The sequence below is a fragment of the Gossypium raimondii genome, chromosome 9, assembly GCF_025698545.1.
Source record: "Gossypium raimondii isolate GPD5lz chromosome 9, ASM2569854v1, whole genome shotgun sequence".
In the NCBI taxonomy this organism is placed as follows: domain Eukaryota; kingdom Viridiplantae; phylum Streptophyta; class Magnoliopsida; order Malvales; family Malvaceae; genus Gossypium; species Gossypium raimondii.
Window position 1 is genome coordinate 11,691,552 of NC_068573.1, and position 18,200 is coordinate 11,709,751.

Here is an 18,200-nt window from a genome sequence, read left to right on the forward strand (position 1 = left end):
TTGGTTGTAATACATTTCTAGTTTTATTTTATTGTATTTCAGTTTCTTTTACTTTAAATCATCTAAAGTTTGTTCCTTTTATGTTTATTGCTTTAGATTTCTTGGTTGAATGCCTTTAATTTCATGTTCTTTAAGTTTTCTTGCAAAAAAATCCAAAATTTTATATTTTTTGTAAGTTTAAATTTGATGGTTTCTTTGTTTTTCATTTCCATGTCCATTATTTTTATTTTCAGCATGAGTAGCTAAACCTTAAAGGGGGTTGGTTGATAGAGATGAGGATAAGTTGATTTTTTTAGACAAAGGACTAAATCGTAATAAATTGGACTAAATTGAATAGACCTAGAAACTTAGGAATTGACGCCTCTAGGGGAATATCTAGACAAATGATACCAAAAGGTAATCTTATTGTGCACCAATTCATTAGTCCCAGATTAATCGATGAGATCGAGAGATAAATCTGATTAATTTGTCTAAGTTGGTAAAATTGAAATCGAGAGATAAAATGGAGTCACTTTGTAATTTATGCGATTTAAGTCCTTCATTTGAAGATCGGTAAACCACATCAAAATCAACCAACCACCATTGGTTATTTATTAGTTAACCTCTTGGTTTGTACTATTTACATTTTGGTCATTAGATTAGCATATTTAATTTTCTTGCAAAAATTTTCTTGCTATGATTCACCGTACTATAAAATCATATTAGTAGTCACTTAGACTCTATAGTGTATACTATTTATTACTCAATCACCCTCTCATTTGGGTTCGATCATTAGAATACTCTAATGTTCCATTATAACACTACAAATATTACAACTGACCTGTACGCTTACAGTAAAATCGTGCTTTAATTTTTTATATAAAATTGTTTCTTTTGCACATGTACGAACGCGATCAAATTTGTTGGCACTGTTGCCGGGGAGGCGATGCAAGATTAAGTAATTTTTAGTTGTGCACTTTTATTTATAGATAAGTAGCAAAAGTAGGATTTATAGATATGACTTTATTTTCATTTGTCTTTATTTCATTTCTAATTTTTACTTAATTTACTTTATTCTTGTGTGATTGTAGGAAGCATTGCATGGCTCAGACTGGTAATGGTGTCTTACAATTTGAACACACGCGAGGAGGGCGCAACATCCTAGAGACGCCCAACCTCTACCAAGAGAGCAACCCATCAAAGATTCGTGAGTAAAGATTCAACCACCACCACACTAACCCATGGAGCAACGTACTTTGAGCGACTACGCTATGCCCGATCTGGATGTTGTTCGAGGTAGCATTAACCGCCCAACGATTAATACTAATAACTTCAAAATAAAGCCGGTAATGATCCAAATGATACAAATGAACCTTCAGTTTCGAGGATCAGTGAATAAGGATCCGAACCAACATCTTAAGAGATTTTTAACCATTTGTGATACCTTTAAATAGAATAGGGTATCCAGTGACACTATTCATCTTCGGTTATTCATTTTCTCTCTTATTGATGATCCATTTATGTGGTTAGATTAACAGTCGTTAGATTCCATCAGCACTTGAGATGAGCTAATGAGTAAATTCTTGGTCAAATACTTTCCCCCTAGTAAGATAATAAATCTTCGTATGGATATTACAAATTTTCAAAAGTTGGAAGGGGAGTCACTATATGAGGCATTGGAACGCTTTAAGCTCATCCTACGTAATTGTCCATATCATGGCTTGTAAGATTGGCATGCTTCTATTTTGTTATAAGCTTGTTTGATATATGACTAGCATGATTTAATGTTGCCTGGGTATTCTTGACCTAGAATCTCTATAAATGTTCAAATTTTTTGAAGTTTGGATGATAATAATACGTTGTGTAACCGGTGATGTTGTGATGGTGGTGTACCGTCCCATTACTCAAGCTCGACGACCGGGTCGGGTATAAGGTGTTAAATTTTATGGTATTAGAGCTTAGGATATCTAACACTCAGACCTAAGTTATTGATGTATGAGCTGGGGTTACGCAACCCATATGTCTAAATTTCTCTAAATGCTTGAATTAAATGAGATATCTCTGTTTGAATTGATGATTTGTTTGAAATTGGGGTAGGAACGGGAACACATTGCATTTACTCTAAAATTTTATTGCAGAAACATGACTGGGATTATTTCTCCGCCACTCACACCCTTCTTTGTTTGTTTCTGTATGTTAAATTATTAGATTTGATATGCCTCGTAGGCAAGTGAATGTGAATGCAAACATTCAAGAGGATGGTACATCCTTTGCACATCTTGTGCTATCGCATAGAGCGAATATAGCTGATAAGGGTGCTGAACCTTTGATAGAAGCTATGATTGGAGCATTTTAGAGGATTGCAGGTGCTAATCCTACTCCTGCACTTGCAAATCCTACACCTGTTAATTGAGGGCTGCCACTTAAACGTCTGCAAGCATTAGTGGTAAAGAGTTTTCTAAAGTGAAAGGGATCGATTTGACCGTAGCTGAATACTAGTTGGAGAGAATTGAAAGGATTCTCGAGCAGATGTCCTATTCTGATGAGGAGAATTTGGGTTGTACTGTATCTTTACTTGATGGTGAGGCTCATCGTTGGTAAAATATAGTGAAGAGATGTGCTGCTACTGACTGTTTGACTTGGGGTTATTTTCTTAAGGTTTTTAAGAGAAAGTTTATGGGCGAGCAGTACATGGAAGCTTGTAAACATGAGTTTCTAGATTTGGTTCAAGGTAACTTATTTGTGGCCGATTATGAGTTAAAGTTTGTGCGACTTAGTCAGTATGCTCCTAAGATGGTTCTTTCTAAGACGAATCGTTGTAAAAGGTTCTGTTTTGGGTTAAATCATGAGATTCAGGTTTACCTGGTAGCTCAAAATGCAAAATTATTGGATGAGTTGGTTGAAAAAACCAATGCTGTTAAAGAGACCTTAGTTGAGCTACCTCGTTTTGTAGTAACTAAATCAGGTAAAAGGACTTCTGACGGTGCATCTGGTCGACCACCTAAGAGAGGGCATGATAAATAGAATTTTGGTAGAGGCACGAGACGTGGGTTTTGACCGAGTTAGTCTAAGCAGTAGAATAGTGTCGTGGTTAGTACTAGGGTTCGACGGGTGGTTCTGGTTGGCCACTTTGTACACATTATAGGCGTAGACATCCTGGTGAGTTCCGCAAGTTGACAGGTGGATGTTTTAAATGTGGCTTGAAGGAACATATGTTGAGGGATTGTCCAAACAGAGTTGAGGTTTCACAGCTCAGAGTTCTGCAGCTGCATCTGCGTCTGTTGGAGGCCGTGGTCGTGGTAGAGGTAATGAGAAAGCAATTGGGCAGTGAGTTGTTACTCATACTGTTACTATTCAGGTTGAGTTTGGGCGTCCAACTTGGGTTTATGCTGTTAGGGAGCTGGATGATTAGGATTCGACTGATATCATCGTAGGTACTTTTATTTTGCATTCTATCCTATTATTCTTTTTAGTTGATTCTGGTTCCACACATTCGTATATCCTGAATGAATTGGTATGTAAGTTAGGGATTCCTGCAGAGATTATTGGTTTGGGTATGCCTTTTATTAGTTCTTTTGGTGATAGTATTGTGGAAAATTGAGTGTATCAAAGGTGTCCCCTTATGATTCAATGGCATGTTTTCTCTGTGGATATTATGGAATTGCCTTTCTATAGTTTTGATGTGATTCTTGGAATGGACTGGTTAACTGAACATAAGACGAAGGTAGATTTTAAAATGAAACGAATTATTTTGAGGAATAGTGATGGGTTGGAGATTATTTGTGGTGGTGAGAAACTGAGATTTATGTCTAATATGGTTTTAGCTATTAAAACTGGGAAGATGATGGGGAAAGGTTGTGAAGCTTGTTTAGCTTATGTGATGAACTCGTTCAGTAAGGAATTAAGAGTTCAAGAGATTCGCACTATTAAGAATTTTCTTGATGTGTTTCTCGAAGAATTGCTTGGTTTGCCGTCGAAGCGTAAAATAGAGTTTGGTCTTGAGATTTACCCTAATACTACACTGGTGTTTATTGCACCCTATCGCATGGCACCAAAAGAGCTCAATGAGTTAAAGATCCAATTACAAAGTTGCATGACAAAGGGTTCATTCAATTGAGTGTATTTTCGTGGGGTGCACTGATTTTGTTTGTAAAGAAGAATAACGGTACGATGCGGTTATGTATAGAATATAGATAGTTGAATAAGTTGACCATTAAGAATAAGTACCATTTGCTTTAAATTGATGACTTGTTTGATCAGTTGAGAGGAGCGATATTTTTTTCGAAGATTGATTTGAGATTTGGTTTTTATCAATTGGAGGTGAAGGACTCTGACATCTTGAAAATAGCTTTTAGGACTCGGTATAGGTATTATGAGTTTTTGGTCATGTCCTTTGGTTTAACTAATACTCCTGTTACATTCATTGATTTGATGATCCGTGTGTTTCATTCGTACTTGAATCAATTTGTGGTTGTTTTCATAGATGATATTTTGGTGTATTCTCATTTTGAAGAGGATCACGATGCACATTTGAGGATTGTTTTGATGATTTTGAGGGATAAGCAGTTGTATGCGAAGTTGAGTAAGTGTGAATTTTGGTTAAAAGAAGTGACATTCTTAGGTCATGTTGTGTCAGTAGAAGGAATCTGTGTGGATCTAAAGAATATTGAAGTGATCTTAAAGTGGAAGCCACTTAGGAGTGTTACTGAAGTTCAGAATTTTTTGGGTTTATTTGGTTATTATTGTAGATTCGTTGAAGGGTTTTCTCTTATTGCTACCCCTTAATGAAACTACTTAGAAAAACGTGGTGCTTGAGTGGACTAATGAAAGGTAGAAAATTTTTGAAAAGCTTAAGGTAGTTTTGATTGAGGCACTTGTGTTGATTTAACCAAAGCCTGGAAAAGATTTTATAGTTTATAGTGATACTTCATATTCGAGACTCAATTGTGTGTTAGTACAATAGGGTAAGGTTGTACCTTATGCCTCAAGACAATTGAAGATGCATGAGCATAATTATCCAACTCATAACTTGGAGTTAGCTATTGTGGTATTTGTGCTTAATATTTGACATCATCATTTCTACGGTAAGAAGTGTGTTATTTATACAGATCATAAGAGCCTTAAGTACCTCCTCACTTAAAAGGAGTTGAATGTAAGGCAACAACATTAGATTGAACTTTTGAAGGATTATGATTGTGTGATAGAGTATCATTATGGCAAGACGAATGTTGTTGTTCATGCTTTTAGTAGGAAGTCGATGACGGAATTGAGAGTTATGTTTGCGCGCCTAAGTTTAGCCAGTGATGGAGGTTTTTTAGGTGAACTTCAAGTGAATCCAACTTTGTCTCAACAGATTAAGAAGAAACAACTGTTAGATATGAATTTGTTAAAGAGAATTCAACAGGTTGAGCAAGGTGTTAAGGGAGATGTTGATGTTGACAGTGATGGTGTATTGAATTTTTGAGGTAAATTATGTGCGTCGTCTTATGTGGATTTGAGGTAAACGATTCTTACCGAGGCATATAGTAGGCCTTACACTAGGCACCCCGGTAGTGGTAAAATGTATCATCATTTTTGAGAGATTTATTGGCGGTTTGGCTTGAAGCATGATGTTACAGATTTTGTAACTCACTATTTGGTTTGTCAGAAGGTAAAAGCAAAACATCAATATCCTTCAGGTTTGTTGCAACCGATTGCGATTCCTAAATAGAAATGGGAAATGATCACCATGGACTTTGTTTCGGGTTTGCCTATGACCCTGACGAAAAATGATTCAGTGTGGGTAATAGTTTATCAGTTTTCGAAGAGTTCGCATTTCTTGGAACTGCATACCAATTATTATTTGTAGAAGTTGGAAGAGTTATATATTGCTGAAATTGTACGCCTTCATGGGGCTCCAGTTTCTATTATTTCATATAGGGATCCATGTTTTACTTCTAGGTTTTGGAAGAGTTTGCAAGAGGCTTTAGGATCGAAGCTTAGTTTCAGTATAACTTATCATCATCAGATAAATGGTCAGTCAGAGAGGGTAATTCAAGTTTTAGAGGATATGTTGCGAAGTTGTGTGATGGAGTTCAATGGTAGTTGGGAATGATATTTTCCCTTAGCAGAGCTTGCTTACAACAACATTTTTTATGTGAGTATTTGTATGGCACCGTTTGAAGGGTTGTATGGTAGGAAGTGTAGGACTCATTTGTGTTGGATAAAACTGGATGAGAAGTGAGTTGTGGGATTAGATTCGATTCGTAAGATTGAAGAGAATGTGAAGTTGATTTGTGATCGATTGAAAGCAGTATCTGACAAGCAGAATTTTATGCAGATGAAATGTTAAGATATCGAGTTTCAAGTTGGCGATAAGGTATTTTTGAAAGTTTCACATTGGAATAAGGTTTTGAGATTTGGTAGGAACGGTAAATTGAGTCCAAGATATGTTGAACCTTATAAAGTTGTTGAGAGGATTGGTGCGGTCACTTATCGACTCAAGTTGCTGCCAAAACTTGAGCAGATCCATGATGTTTTCCATGTATATATGTTACGGAAGTATCGTTCAGATTTGTCACACATTGTGCTAATGGAGGAGAATGAAGTTCGAACTGACCTCACTTATGAGGAAGAGCCGAATGAGATTCTATCTCACAAAGAAAATGTTTTACGAAATAAGAAGGTTCCGTTAGTAAAGGATGTAACACCCTTTACCTGTATTCGACACTGGAATTGGGTACGAGGCATTACCAGAACACATACACTTATAAACATGTTAAACCAATTTATAAAATTTCATTCAAATTTAAACTCTTCAAATTTTTAACATGCTTTTATAAATGTTCACGTTATAACTTCAAAATACTATATTTGTAACAAATAGGGCTTCTGAGACCCAAAACATACTCATGCAATTCAATACTTCATTTCCATTTCATTTAATTCATGATTTTCATGTTCACGATTCAATTCAATTTCTTAATCCAATATACATTTCAATACCACAATAATTCATTTAATTCAAATCATATCATTGCAATTTCCATTTAATTCACGTACAGTTCAATTTCATTAAGTTCAATACTAATACATATTTATCGTTTAACTTAAAGTCCCCTTTTTGCGTCATTTTACACTTCAAGCATGAACTTAGTATTTCATTTCCTTTCCACTCCCGTTTCCTATGCATATCACACAAGATATAAACATTACACTCAACCATAGTCGCAAGCTAGTTCTTTTTGAAGACTAACCACATGATAAACCATTTTAATAAAGATTACAAACTTTAAACCTTACCACCCTTTTATGATCACAAGCATATTTCCATCTAGGCATTTACCATCTCAATGCATAATTTTATAAATTTAATGTGGCGTAATCCAGCCACAACTTGGCCAAAGCCTAAGCATACATACCAAACATGCTAGTCAAATAAACATATAGTATAAGCATTATAAGCATGGATAAGCACCATATTTACTTATGTATCAAACTTATCAGCATGAGTTAATTCATAAACCATTTCTGACATTGCTACATACCAAATCATATACCAAGTATACCACATACACATACTATGAAACTTTATTTTCTCACATGAACTTTAACCATAACTAATAATGCACAATTATAAACTTCATTTCTTTTCAATCGTTTATCAATTATAATCGAGCATATGGCCAATTATACAGAAATCATTCATATGTTCTTCCAATTTTCCTCCTCCTCCTCTCCATTCCACATCCTTAATGTACATAAGACTCTTAGAAATAACATTTTCTATAGTTTTACTATTCACTTACATGTATACTTAAATCTGTCTCTCCGAGTCAGAGTCACTAAATTATTTTTAGCCAAAGCTACAAAGCTATATATTAAGAACCGTTAATTTTCCCCGAAACTAGATTCACATGTCTTCTTACCATAAAATTTTTAGAATTTTTGGTTTAGCCAAATAGTACAGTTTATTCTTTAAATTTCCCATGTTTCACTGCTCGACAGTTCTAACCTCTCTTCACTAAAAATTAATTATCTTATTGTACAAAATTTGAATATTGTTTCTATTTATTTCTCTTGAAAATAGATTCACTAGGGATGCTAAAATATAAAATTTATCCCATAATTATTTTTGTACAATTTTGAAAATTTTCCAAATTTAGAACAGGGATTCGAACTCATTCTAACTCTGTCTAACTAAACTTCAAATATCTTAAAATATATAACTCTTTTGCTTTCTCTGTTTCTTTTATGTGAAAATAGACTCATTATTATTTAATTTCATATATTATTCATCCTCTAATTCAATCTCCAACATTTTTATGATTTTTCAAAGTCACACAACTATTCTTTGTCTAAACTATTTTATTGCTAAATGTACTATTTCATAATTTCACTTTTCACTTTCAATCACAATTCAATTCAAAATTCACTTTTCCATTTTTAAGTTGATATTCAATTAAATTCCATACCTATATTCATTATTCAATTACACTTAGTCAATTTCTCGATAAGCACTTCAGAATAGTAATAGATACTCGGTGGATTCAGCACATAGCAACCACCTTATTAATCAATGATGTCCGGTGGAATCAACACATAGCAACCACCTTACTAATCAATGATGTTCGGTTCACATAGTAGCCTGCACATAGTACTACACATGTGACCATTACCATCCGATACACGTAGTAGCCTGCACATAGTACTACACACGTGATCGAAACTATCTGGTATGCATAGCAGCCTGCACATAGTACTACATATGCGACCTATCATTCCGGTACACGTAGTAGCCTGCACATAGTACTACACACATGACCATCACTTCAACTTTTACATAGTGGCCTACACACAATCCGTGCCACACATGTGATCATTTCTGTCACTTCATTCGTATCCCTTTTTATTCCAAAGGTTCATTCGGGAATTTTGCACTTTTTCTCACTTTTCTTTTTATCGATCAATTTCAATATCTCGTCTTTCTTGATTTATAAGAATACAATTAACTTATATAACATTTACACTATTCATTCCAGTCCAAAAACCATACTTTGGCAAAATTACGTTTTTCCCTTTAAAGTTTCACAAAATTATGATTTTTCCCCTAGGCTCGTAAAATAATTTTTATTCATTTTCCTTGCATTTTAGGTCTAGCTGAACCATTTTCATAACTATAGCAATCCACAATACTCACTTATTCACACACTTGTTACATATTTTGTAACATTTACAAATTAATCCTTTTAGGCATTTTCATCGAATATTACTTAGTACAAATCATTTATCACACTCCAAAAATTCATATTCTTCTATAAGACATCAAAATACATGCATATCATTCATGGGTAAATTTTTAAACACAAAACCTAGTTCAAAACAATGGTAACAATAGCTAAATCTTGTTACGAGGATTTCAAAAACGTAAAAATCATTAAAAACGGGGATAGAACGGACTTACAATCGTGTTTGGAAGCTTGAAAAACCCTAGCCATGGTTTCTCCATGCAATTTTCGGCCTAGGGGTTGCAGATGGACAAAAATTGGTTTTAATTTTGTTTTTAATTCATTTTAATAACTAAATGACCAAAATGCCGTTAATGAAAAACTTTGGAAACATGTCTAACCATACCCATTTTTGTCCACCAACTTAACCAATGGTCTAATTACCATACAAATACCTCTAATTTAAAATTTCATAACAATTGGACACCTCTAACATATAGAACTCGACTTTTGCACTTTTTACAATTTAGTTCTTTTAACTAAATTGAGTGCCCAAACGTTAAAATTTTTGAACAAAATTTTCACGAAATCATTTTGTGAAATCGTAGACCATAAAAATATAATGAAAATAAATTTTTTTCTCGTCGAATTTGTGGTCCCAAAACCACTATTCCGACTAGCCCCAAATTCAGCTGTTACAAAGGTTTTGTAGTGCAACCACAAGACAGAATAAACTACTTGGGAAGATGAAGACACGATGAAACGATAATATCCTTATTTTTTCAACTTAGGAAAATTTTAAGGACGAAAATCTCTTTAAAGGGGGAGAGTTGTCACACCCCAAAATTGGGCCTAGTAGTTTTGAGGGTATTTTGGGGACTTTAGCTCTTGAGTGCTTGAAAATTTCGTAGCATGGTAAATCAGAAATGTTTTCATTTATGGATTTTAGAAAGTCAAATCAATTTTTAAAAATAATGTTCAAAAACCTTTAATTTTAAAATAATGACAGTTTTGGAAAATGGGTTCAAACTAGGAGTACCACAGGGGCAAATAGCCCAAAACTTTAAAATCAACCTAATATTTCCCCCCACCTACAGGAACTCACGAAACCCCTCCCATTTTATTTGTGTTTATCCGTCCCTATCTTAACCAAGTCTCATTCTTCCAATTTTAATTCTCAAGCTCCAATTCCTTTTATTTCTACCATTATTCTAGCATTAAACCTCTTTAGAATTCCACAAAAACCATAAAGAATACCATTGATTTCAACATTGCTCAAACTTGTGGATTTTCTAGATTTTCAACCAAATATCCATTTTTCTCCCATTGAAGGTAATGATTAGTTTTCATATTAGTTTTTGATGTTATCTAGTCTTTTAAATAGAGTTTTTACCTATTGAATTGAATGCTTTGAATAAATACCAAAAATTGGGTCGCTAATGATGGATTTCAGGATTTTGAATAAAAATAAAGTTTCAAAGTGTTTTCCAATTAGTTTTGATGTGACTAGAAGGTTTCTAAACATTCCTTAAATTTTCGTTAAAGAATTTCGATGTTTTATTGAATTTTTGTGAAAATTGCCATAATATGTCAAAATTTTGGAACTATGAATTTGTATAGTTTTGAGTAGTTTGAAGGTTCAAAGTTTTTTTTTATATTTAATTAGTCGATTGGAATTAGTTTCATGCGATAGGAATGCGTATGTGTTGAGATTTTTATGTTTCAACTAAACTTATCGAAATTTCAGTTTCACGAGGATTTGGATTAGGCTTGTGTTTTTAGTTAATTTGTATGAGTTTTTGGTTGGATGTTAATTGTGTTTGTGGTGTGATTTACTTTGGTGAGGTTTTGGAATTGTTAGGACCTTGTACGAGTAAAATGAATGGGAAAGAAATGTTAGTTTAAGCTTTTAGCAACAAGGCGAAAGCGCGACCGGTGAGTGTTTGGAATCGCTACTTGTAGATGCGTGTCATAATGTTAATTGGGAACTTAGGGGTAGCCTAAACTCCTACTCTAAGTTCCGAGTGTAAGCTTTCTCATGCCCTTGTTTAATTTGTAAAACATGTGACTAAGTGTTGTGGTATTATGAATTAAGATGTGATACTGTGATATGTGAAATAAGCTAGTGATGACTGTTGTGAAAGTGTTAATTGTGAGTATGTTGTACATTTTGAATGACAGTAATTATGTTGTGCTTATAATGTGAATATGCATATAAAAAGTGCTAAAAATGGTAAGTAATTATTTGGTTTATTGTGGATACTTTGGCCTTGTGACTTTATGAAACCGTTAGATATAGTTGACATGCTATAGGATTGTGAGTACTTACCCATTTGTTGTATTTTTGGGGCGTTAAGGCCCGAGATAATTTTTGGAGAGATAAGGGAATGTAAGCTAAGCTCTATTCCACGGGACATGTTTGGTGTGTTGGAGAGTGCTAGCTATATGCTACGTTTTTGGGATATGTTCGACACTATGAGTCATTTGGTGTGTTGGAGATCCGTGTATTCGATGAGTGGTGATAGAGCTTACTTTTATGTTTCATAGCTTCAAGTCCAAACTATCGTTAAATATGATTTCCTAAAATGTGATATTATGATTTGTGATGTAAGCATGAACACGTGGAAAAATAAGCTAAATGTGTTTATTAGTAATATTTTAATATATTAATATGTTCTCTTAATATAGTGCATATGTAGTTGAGCTTTGATCGTTTTCGATTAACGTATGATGGCATGTCTATTTCGTGGATATTCTAATCATTTACTAAGTTTGTTTAAGCTCACCCATTCCTTTTTAAACCTTTGCAGACTGTTAGCGTTGCGGTGCAGAAAGTTTCCAAGGGAGTGATCCAAGTAGACTTAGCATTTGTTTAGGTGATTTATAACTATTATTTTGAATTTTGGGAATAAAGTAATGTGGTAGAATTTCAGTTGTTATTGCCATGATGTTTCGATGTTTGCTCATTATTGTTTCTCGTAGAAATTATGGATGTTGATTCTAGTTCATTGTTTAGTTTAAATTATCGATGATGCGTGAAATCACCAATTCTGATATTTTTGACATTTGGATTATGAGACCATAAATGCATGATAACTTAGTAAGTGTATGATTGTGTTATATGCTCTTCTTTGGTGATATAATTGTTGTTTTGTACAGAGGTATCGATAATCGGGTATTTAGTATCTATACCTCATGATATTTCGAATGTGTAAGAAGTCAGTAACTCAATTTGGTATCGATACTCGGGGTAAATTTTCTGATACTTTTCGATAGGGTATTGATAGTTTGCTGGTTTGAATTTTTACGGAGAAACAATATGCTGATTTGGTACCCATTTTTTTATCAGTATCAATGCCATATATGCAAATTATCGATACCATTGAATGAGTATTGATACTTACGTGATTTATATTGATTTTTTGTTAATGGCCTTAAAGCATGCTTCTTTTTTGTTATAACCTTATTTGATGTATAATTAGCATGATTTAATGTCGCCTAGGGTATTCTTGACCTGGAATCTCTTTAAGTGTTCAAATTTGTTAAAGTTTGCATGATAATAAGACGTTATGTAATTGGTGATGTTGTGACAGTGGGGTAGCGTCTTGTTACTTGGGCATAGTGATTCATTTTGTAAAGCGAAAAGGAATCTTGGAGTGGAAATTGCTGAAATGGGTTGGGACTTATCTATAAGAGCACAATCTCAAAGGGCTTTAACCATGAATAGTGTCTGGTTACGTGAGGAAGGTGGTGAGGATATGGGAGGAATCAGAATGGGCCAGCAAAAGATGGGATGGAAAATAAAATATGGGAAGCCTGTTGATCCAGTTCTGGGTTTTAATTTCGAAGGAGGTTCATCATCTGTAGGCCAAGAAAATGAAAATTCACTGACAGATTATGCCCTAAATTTGATGGACCACGATCTGAAGGATGTAGCCCTTGTAGTGGAGGAGAGGAAGAAGAGATCTAGAGGGGAGAATGAAGATTTAACAGGAAAAGCAGGGATGGATAATATTATGGCAAGAAGTAGGATAATGGTGGATCTTAATCACTTATCATTAGCGGCTACCAAATGGCAAGTCGACCGGACGCAAGGAAAATCCTAAGTTGGAATATCCGTGGATTGGGGAGTCCATGGACAGTTCGAAGACTTCATCACTCGCTGAGGACTTATGACCCCCAAATAGTCTTCTTTATTGAGACTAAGCTTTGTACAAACTAAATGGAAAGAGTTCGATGAAGATGTGGTTTTGTAAATGGCACTGAAGTAGATTCGGGGGGCATTAGAGGAGGTTTTGTCAACATCACGATTCAGAGTTTTTCTAAAAGGCACATTGATATAGTAGTGGCTGATAATGAAAGAGATGTTAAATGGCGATTTACCAGATTTTATAGAACCCCGTATGTACAAGATATAGAAGATTCATGGGCAATCTTGAAAAATCTCCACAATGATGAAGAAATTCCTTGGTTTGTTTGTGGAGACCTCAATGAAATTATGTATGATTTTGAAAAAAAAGGGAGGCTTGCTTAGAGACGAAAGAAGAATGGAGATGTTCCGTGAAGCTTTGGAATTTTTCCAACTGGTTGATGTGGGATATTTTGGCAGATGGTTTACTTGGGAGAGAGGTAAATTACTTGATAAAACATACAAGAATGTCTGGACAGGGGTGTTGTAAATGAGAATTGGATTTCTATGTTTCCTGAGGTAAAAGTTCAACATCTGGTGCATTTTTTTTCTGATCATTGTCCCTTTTTAATTGACACAAATAAAGAAGAAAAATGGAGGACAGAAAGTCGTTTCAAATTTGAAGCTTGGTGGATTTTGGAGGACTCCTTTGTTGACGAAGCTAAACACATATGAAAGACGGCATCAGGAGATTTTCTAAAGAAGCTGGAAATTTTAAAAAAGGGCCTAGAAAATTAGGCGAGACAAATGCGAAGAAATAAACAATGGAAAAAGGAATTTTTAACAGCAAAGTTATCAAAACTGATTGAAGCTGAAAGGGACGATATTAACTTGGCTGAGATGATTGATACAAAGATTCAGCTAAACTTTAAAATCGAAAAAGATGAAAGATACTGGGAACAAAAGGCTAGACTGAACTGGCTGAAACTAGGTGATAGAAATACAACTTTTTTCCATAGCCAAGCAACGCAGAGGAGGAGGAAGAATCTGATTAACAAGCTACAAAACGATAGTGGATGAGAAACGGAAGACCTTCAGGAAATGAATAGTATTGCACGATCCTACTTTCAGACTTTATTCACTTCAGGAATCAAGAAAACTATGATCATTTGCTCTCGGGCATTGATCGATGTGTTTTTGAGGAGGATAATAGAAAGCTTACAGTGCAATATACAAAAGAAGAGGTTCGGGAGGCGTTGTTTGAAATAGAAACCACGAAGGCACCTGGTGAAAATGGATTTCCAACTCTTTTTTATCAGAAATGTTGACACTTTTTGGAGAGGAAGTCGTTTCCTTTTGTTTACAACTCTTGAATGGAAAAATGGAGGTCGGTTCAGTTAAATCAACACATATTGTGCTTATCCCAAAAATTAATAATCCTTCTAATATGACACATTTCCAGCCTATTAATTTATGCAATGTTATTTATAAAATCATGGCTAAGGCTATAGCAAACAGATTTAGAGATGTTATTGATAAATGCATTGATAGCGCGCAAAATGCCTTTGTGCCAGGAAGATTAATCTCAGATAATCTACTGCTAGGCTATGAATTACTGCATACACTAAAACAGAAGAGAATGGGGAAAAATGGTTATATGGCAGTAAAACTGGACATGAGTAAAGCTTATGACAAAGTTGAATGGAAATTTGTTAGGGAGATAATGTTGCGGATGGGGTTTGCTCAAAACTGGGTTGATTATATCATGAACTGCATGTCTACTATTTCTTATCAAGTTATGCTCAATGGAAGTATTGGAGAAACTTTTCGTCCAACCAGGGGGCTTCGACAAGGTGACCCATTGAGTCCGTTTCTTTGTCTAATATGTGGAGAGGGATTATCTAGTCTCATGAAAATAGCTACAAAAGAAGAAATTTTAAAAGGAGTCAACGAAAGTAGAGGCGGTCCACAGGTGTCACATTTATTATTTGTATATGACTACATTTTATTCGGAAAAGCGTCAAGAAAAGTGAGTATAAACGATGTTCAGGTCAGTGTGTGAATTTTGATAAATCAACTGTCTTCTTTAGTAAAAACACGCTGGAGGAAGAAAGACAATTAGTTGTCAACTTGTTGGGAGTTCAGAGTTCAGAGTTCAGATGAGCCAGAACGATATCTAGATTTACCGAACATGGTATGTCAAATAAAGAAGGAGTCTTTTAGAGATCTAAAAGATAGATTAAAGCAGCGTATTGAAAACTGGAGTATTCGATTTCTATCGCAATGTGGAAAAGAAGTATTCATTAAGGCTGTCCTATAAGCCATGTCGACATTCAATGGCTTGCTTTTTACTCCCAAAATTACTATGCGATGAAATGGAGGGCATTGTTGCGAAATATTGGTGGCAAAAGGGTCGTGGAAGGGGGGAATTCACTGGTATACTTGGAAAAATCTTTGCATTTTGAAAGAAAACGGAGGGTTGGGTTTTTGAAATCTTAGCCAGTTTAATATTGCGTTGTTAGCCAAACAAGGCTGATGACTTTTTAATTATCCAAATTCTCTTTTAGCCAGAGTTCTTAAAGCTAAATATTATCCACATTCTGACTTTCTAAATGCACAGTTGGGAAACTTACCATCTCTTACCTGGAAAAGCATTTAGGCAACGAAGGGTCTCCTTCTTAAAGGGCTAAGCTAGAGAGTTGGGAGAGGAAATGCAATCTCTATTTGGACTGACCGATGGATACCAGGGATTGAACCTGAGTCATGGCACAATAGTGGAGGCAATGGTGAGCTGGAACTAGTATCAGATCTAATTGACAGTACAACTAAGATGTGGAAAACAAAGATAATTACAACTACCTTCCAAATGGACATTGCTCAAAGAGTATTGCAGATTCCTCTTGCGATAACAGACTGTGAAGACATGCAAGTGTAGAAAGGTTAACACTCTGGCGAGTTTTCAGTATGAAACGCCTACAAACTATTACAAGATGCTAGCTTGGATCCTAGTAGTTATTTAGTACAGGCCGAAACTAAAAAATTCTAGAGGAAGTTATGGAATTTACAACTACCATAAAAAATTTTAATTCTTATATGGCAGATTTTCTGGAACTATATCCCTACGCTAGTTAATCTTAGATACAAGAGAGTGATTACAAATGCTAGTTGTCCTCGATGCTGCTCCGAAGAAGAAGACAGCTACCACGTGTTTCGGCAATGTCCTACAAGCATTGATGTTTGGAATAGTCTTAATATGACTTGAGTAACAGCACACACACAGATCAAAATACATGGACATGGCTCACATGGGTTTTTGGAAGGGGTACAAAGGAGCAGATCTGAATGTTCTGCTGCACCTTATGGGTTATTTGGGGCTCACGGAATCAGATGGTTCATGAGAGGAAAATCACTTCAGGAAGGGACCTTTCACACAAAATACAGAGCTACTTATTGGAACTTGAAGGAGTGCGTGAAAAAAAGCTTACCTTTACGTCTGCTAGAACTCAAGGACAGGGAGGGGAGTCAATGAGGGAGATAATACAGTTCGACGCAGCTTTTGATATTATAAATTCCAGATCGACGTCAGGACTAGTAGTTCGGGATCAGAAAGGTGTGATTAAAGCCTCAAAATCGATTCTTCATTCCAACGTCTCATCTCCGTTTGTTGCAGATGCATGTGCATGTTTAGAAGCAACCAAGTTAGGCATCGAAATGGGTTTACGCTCAATTACGATTATGGGGGATTTGAAAACAGTTACCAACAAATGCCAAATGACAGTTCGGGATAAATCGATTATTGGTAAGATTATTAAAGATATCTAAAGTAGCAAATCTCACTTTCAAGAAATTGCCTTTAGGTTTATTCAAAGAACAAAGAATCTTCAAGCCCACAAACTAGCAAAGGAGGCGTTAAAGAAAGGGGAAGAGATGTACCTGGTGGGGGAGACGTTGAACTATAATGAAACTAATCCAGAAGAAAGATAGCCACAAAACCCAAACTGAAGAAAGATGTTGAAGGTGAAATGAAACAACAAAGATAGCAAATAAAGATAGATTTTTTTGGAAGTTGCTATCCTCTGAACAGAACTGACGTTGACATGAAAAGTCGGAAATAATAATGGTGTCCAGGCTGTTTTGATTTGGCTGGGAAATGACTGTTGGTTTACTTTCTCTTATTTTCTTTAGTATTTATTTTCTGTTTATTTCCTTAGTTAAATTTCAGTGGGCTTCTCATTTAAGATAAAAAGTGTAGTCCATGTTTTAATTTTCTATCCATTCCAGCATAACTGAACCCAATGTTTTTTGGGCTGTAGTATTGGTTTTTTCTATTCAAATAATAATACCCCAGTCAATTTATTCAAAAAAAAAAAGCTTTATAAATTTTGTATGATTGTGTTAAACATTGTAAAATTTTTGTTTTAATATATTTTGGGATTAATTTTAATTTTTTAACTTGTTTCATAAATTATTTTTAAATCAAAACTTTTTGACTAATAAATAGTAAATTCCATTATGCTAAATTAATTTTTTGTTGTAATTCATTATATGGATTTTTATTAATTTTAAAATTCATAAATACTTATATTAAATATATATTTTAAAAATTTAAATTGTAAAACAAATTACAAAAATTAAAGTTTATTATGTTATAATTTATGCTAATTATATTTTTATTTATAAGGATTTTATGTTAATTAAATTTTATTATAATAAATATTGTTATATAGGATTGAGTTTTTTTATTTGATGGAAAGAGAAAAGAAGACATGCCTTCGCCATATGAAATATGAATTAGTAAGTAATAAAGTGATAGATTTTATAAACTCATTTTCATCTATGTTTAATATTAGAAATTGTATATATCATATACATAAAATAATTTAAGA

The 18,200-nt window shown here is 34.5% G+C and overlaps 1 protein-coding gene, 1 long non-coding RNA gene and 1 other non-coding gene across 4 annotated transcripts; 1 reads left to right on the top strand and 2 right to left on the bottom strand.

The window, feature by feature from the left end:
- The first annotated feature begins 1,220 nt into the window (after window positions 1-1,220).
- On the top strand, window positions 1,221-3,391 carry LOC128032552 (uncharacterized). The gene is made up of 4 exons (XM_052621160.1): window positions 1,221-1,325; window positions 2,638-2,990; window positions 3,125-3,284; window positions 3,338-3,391. Exons 1-4 carry the CDS (start codon window positions 1,221-1,223, stop codon window positions 3,389-3,391), a joined length of 672 nt encoding a protein of 223 aa, XP_052477120.1.
- On the bottom strand, window positions 1,596-1,702 carry LOC128032992 (small nucleolar RNA R71). The gene has a single exon (XR_008189329.1). It is a non-coding gene; the product is annotated as a small nucleolar RNA R71 (small nucleolar RNA).
- Window positions 3,392-16,187: 12,796 nt separating the features above from the next.
- On the bottom strand, window positions 16,188-17,402 carry LOC128032814 (uncharacterized). Of its 2 annotated transcripts, none has more exons than XR_008189153.1 (3): window positions 17,248-17,402; window positions 16,800-16,964; window positions 16,188-16,535 (listed from the first exon to the last, which is right to left on the bottom strand). It is a non-coding gene; the product is annotated as an uncharacterized LOC128032814 (long non-coding RNA). The 2 variants fall into 2 exon arrangements; XR_008189152.1 differs by having other exon boundaries at window positions 16,620-16,964.
- Between the last annotated feature and the right edge of the window lie 798 nt (window positions 17,403-18,200).

Bases quoted from the DNA above. Each gene is read 5' to 3' on its own strand.
- LOC128032552 (XM_052621160.1), top strand. From the start codon at position 1,221: ATGGAGCAACGTACTTTGAGCGACTACGCTATGCCCGATCTGGATGTT. The intron at 2,991-3,124 runs GCATGATAAATA...TACACATTATAG, and splicing joins GGTCGACCACCTAAGAGAGG to GCGTAGACATCCTGGTGAGT. The intron at 3,285-3,337 runs GTAATGAGAAAG...GTTACTATTCAG, and splicing joins AGGCCGTGGTCGTGGTAGAG to GTTGAGTTTGGGCGTCCAAC.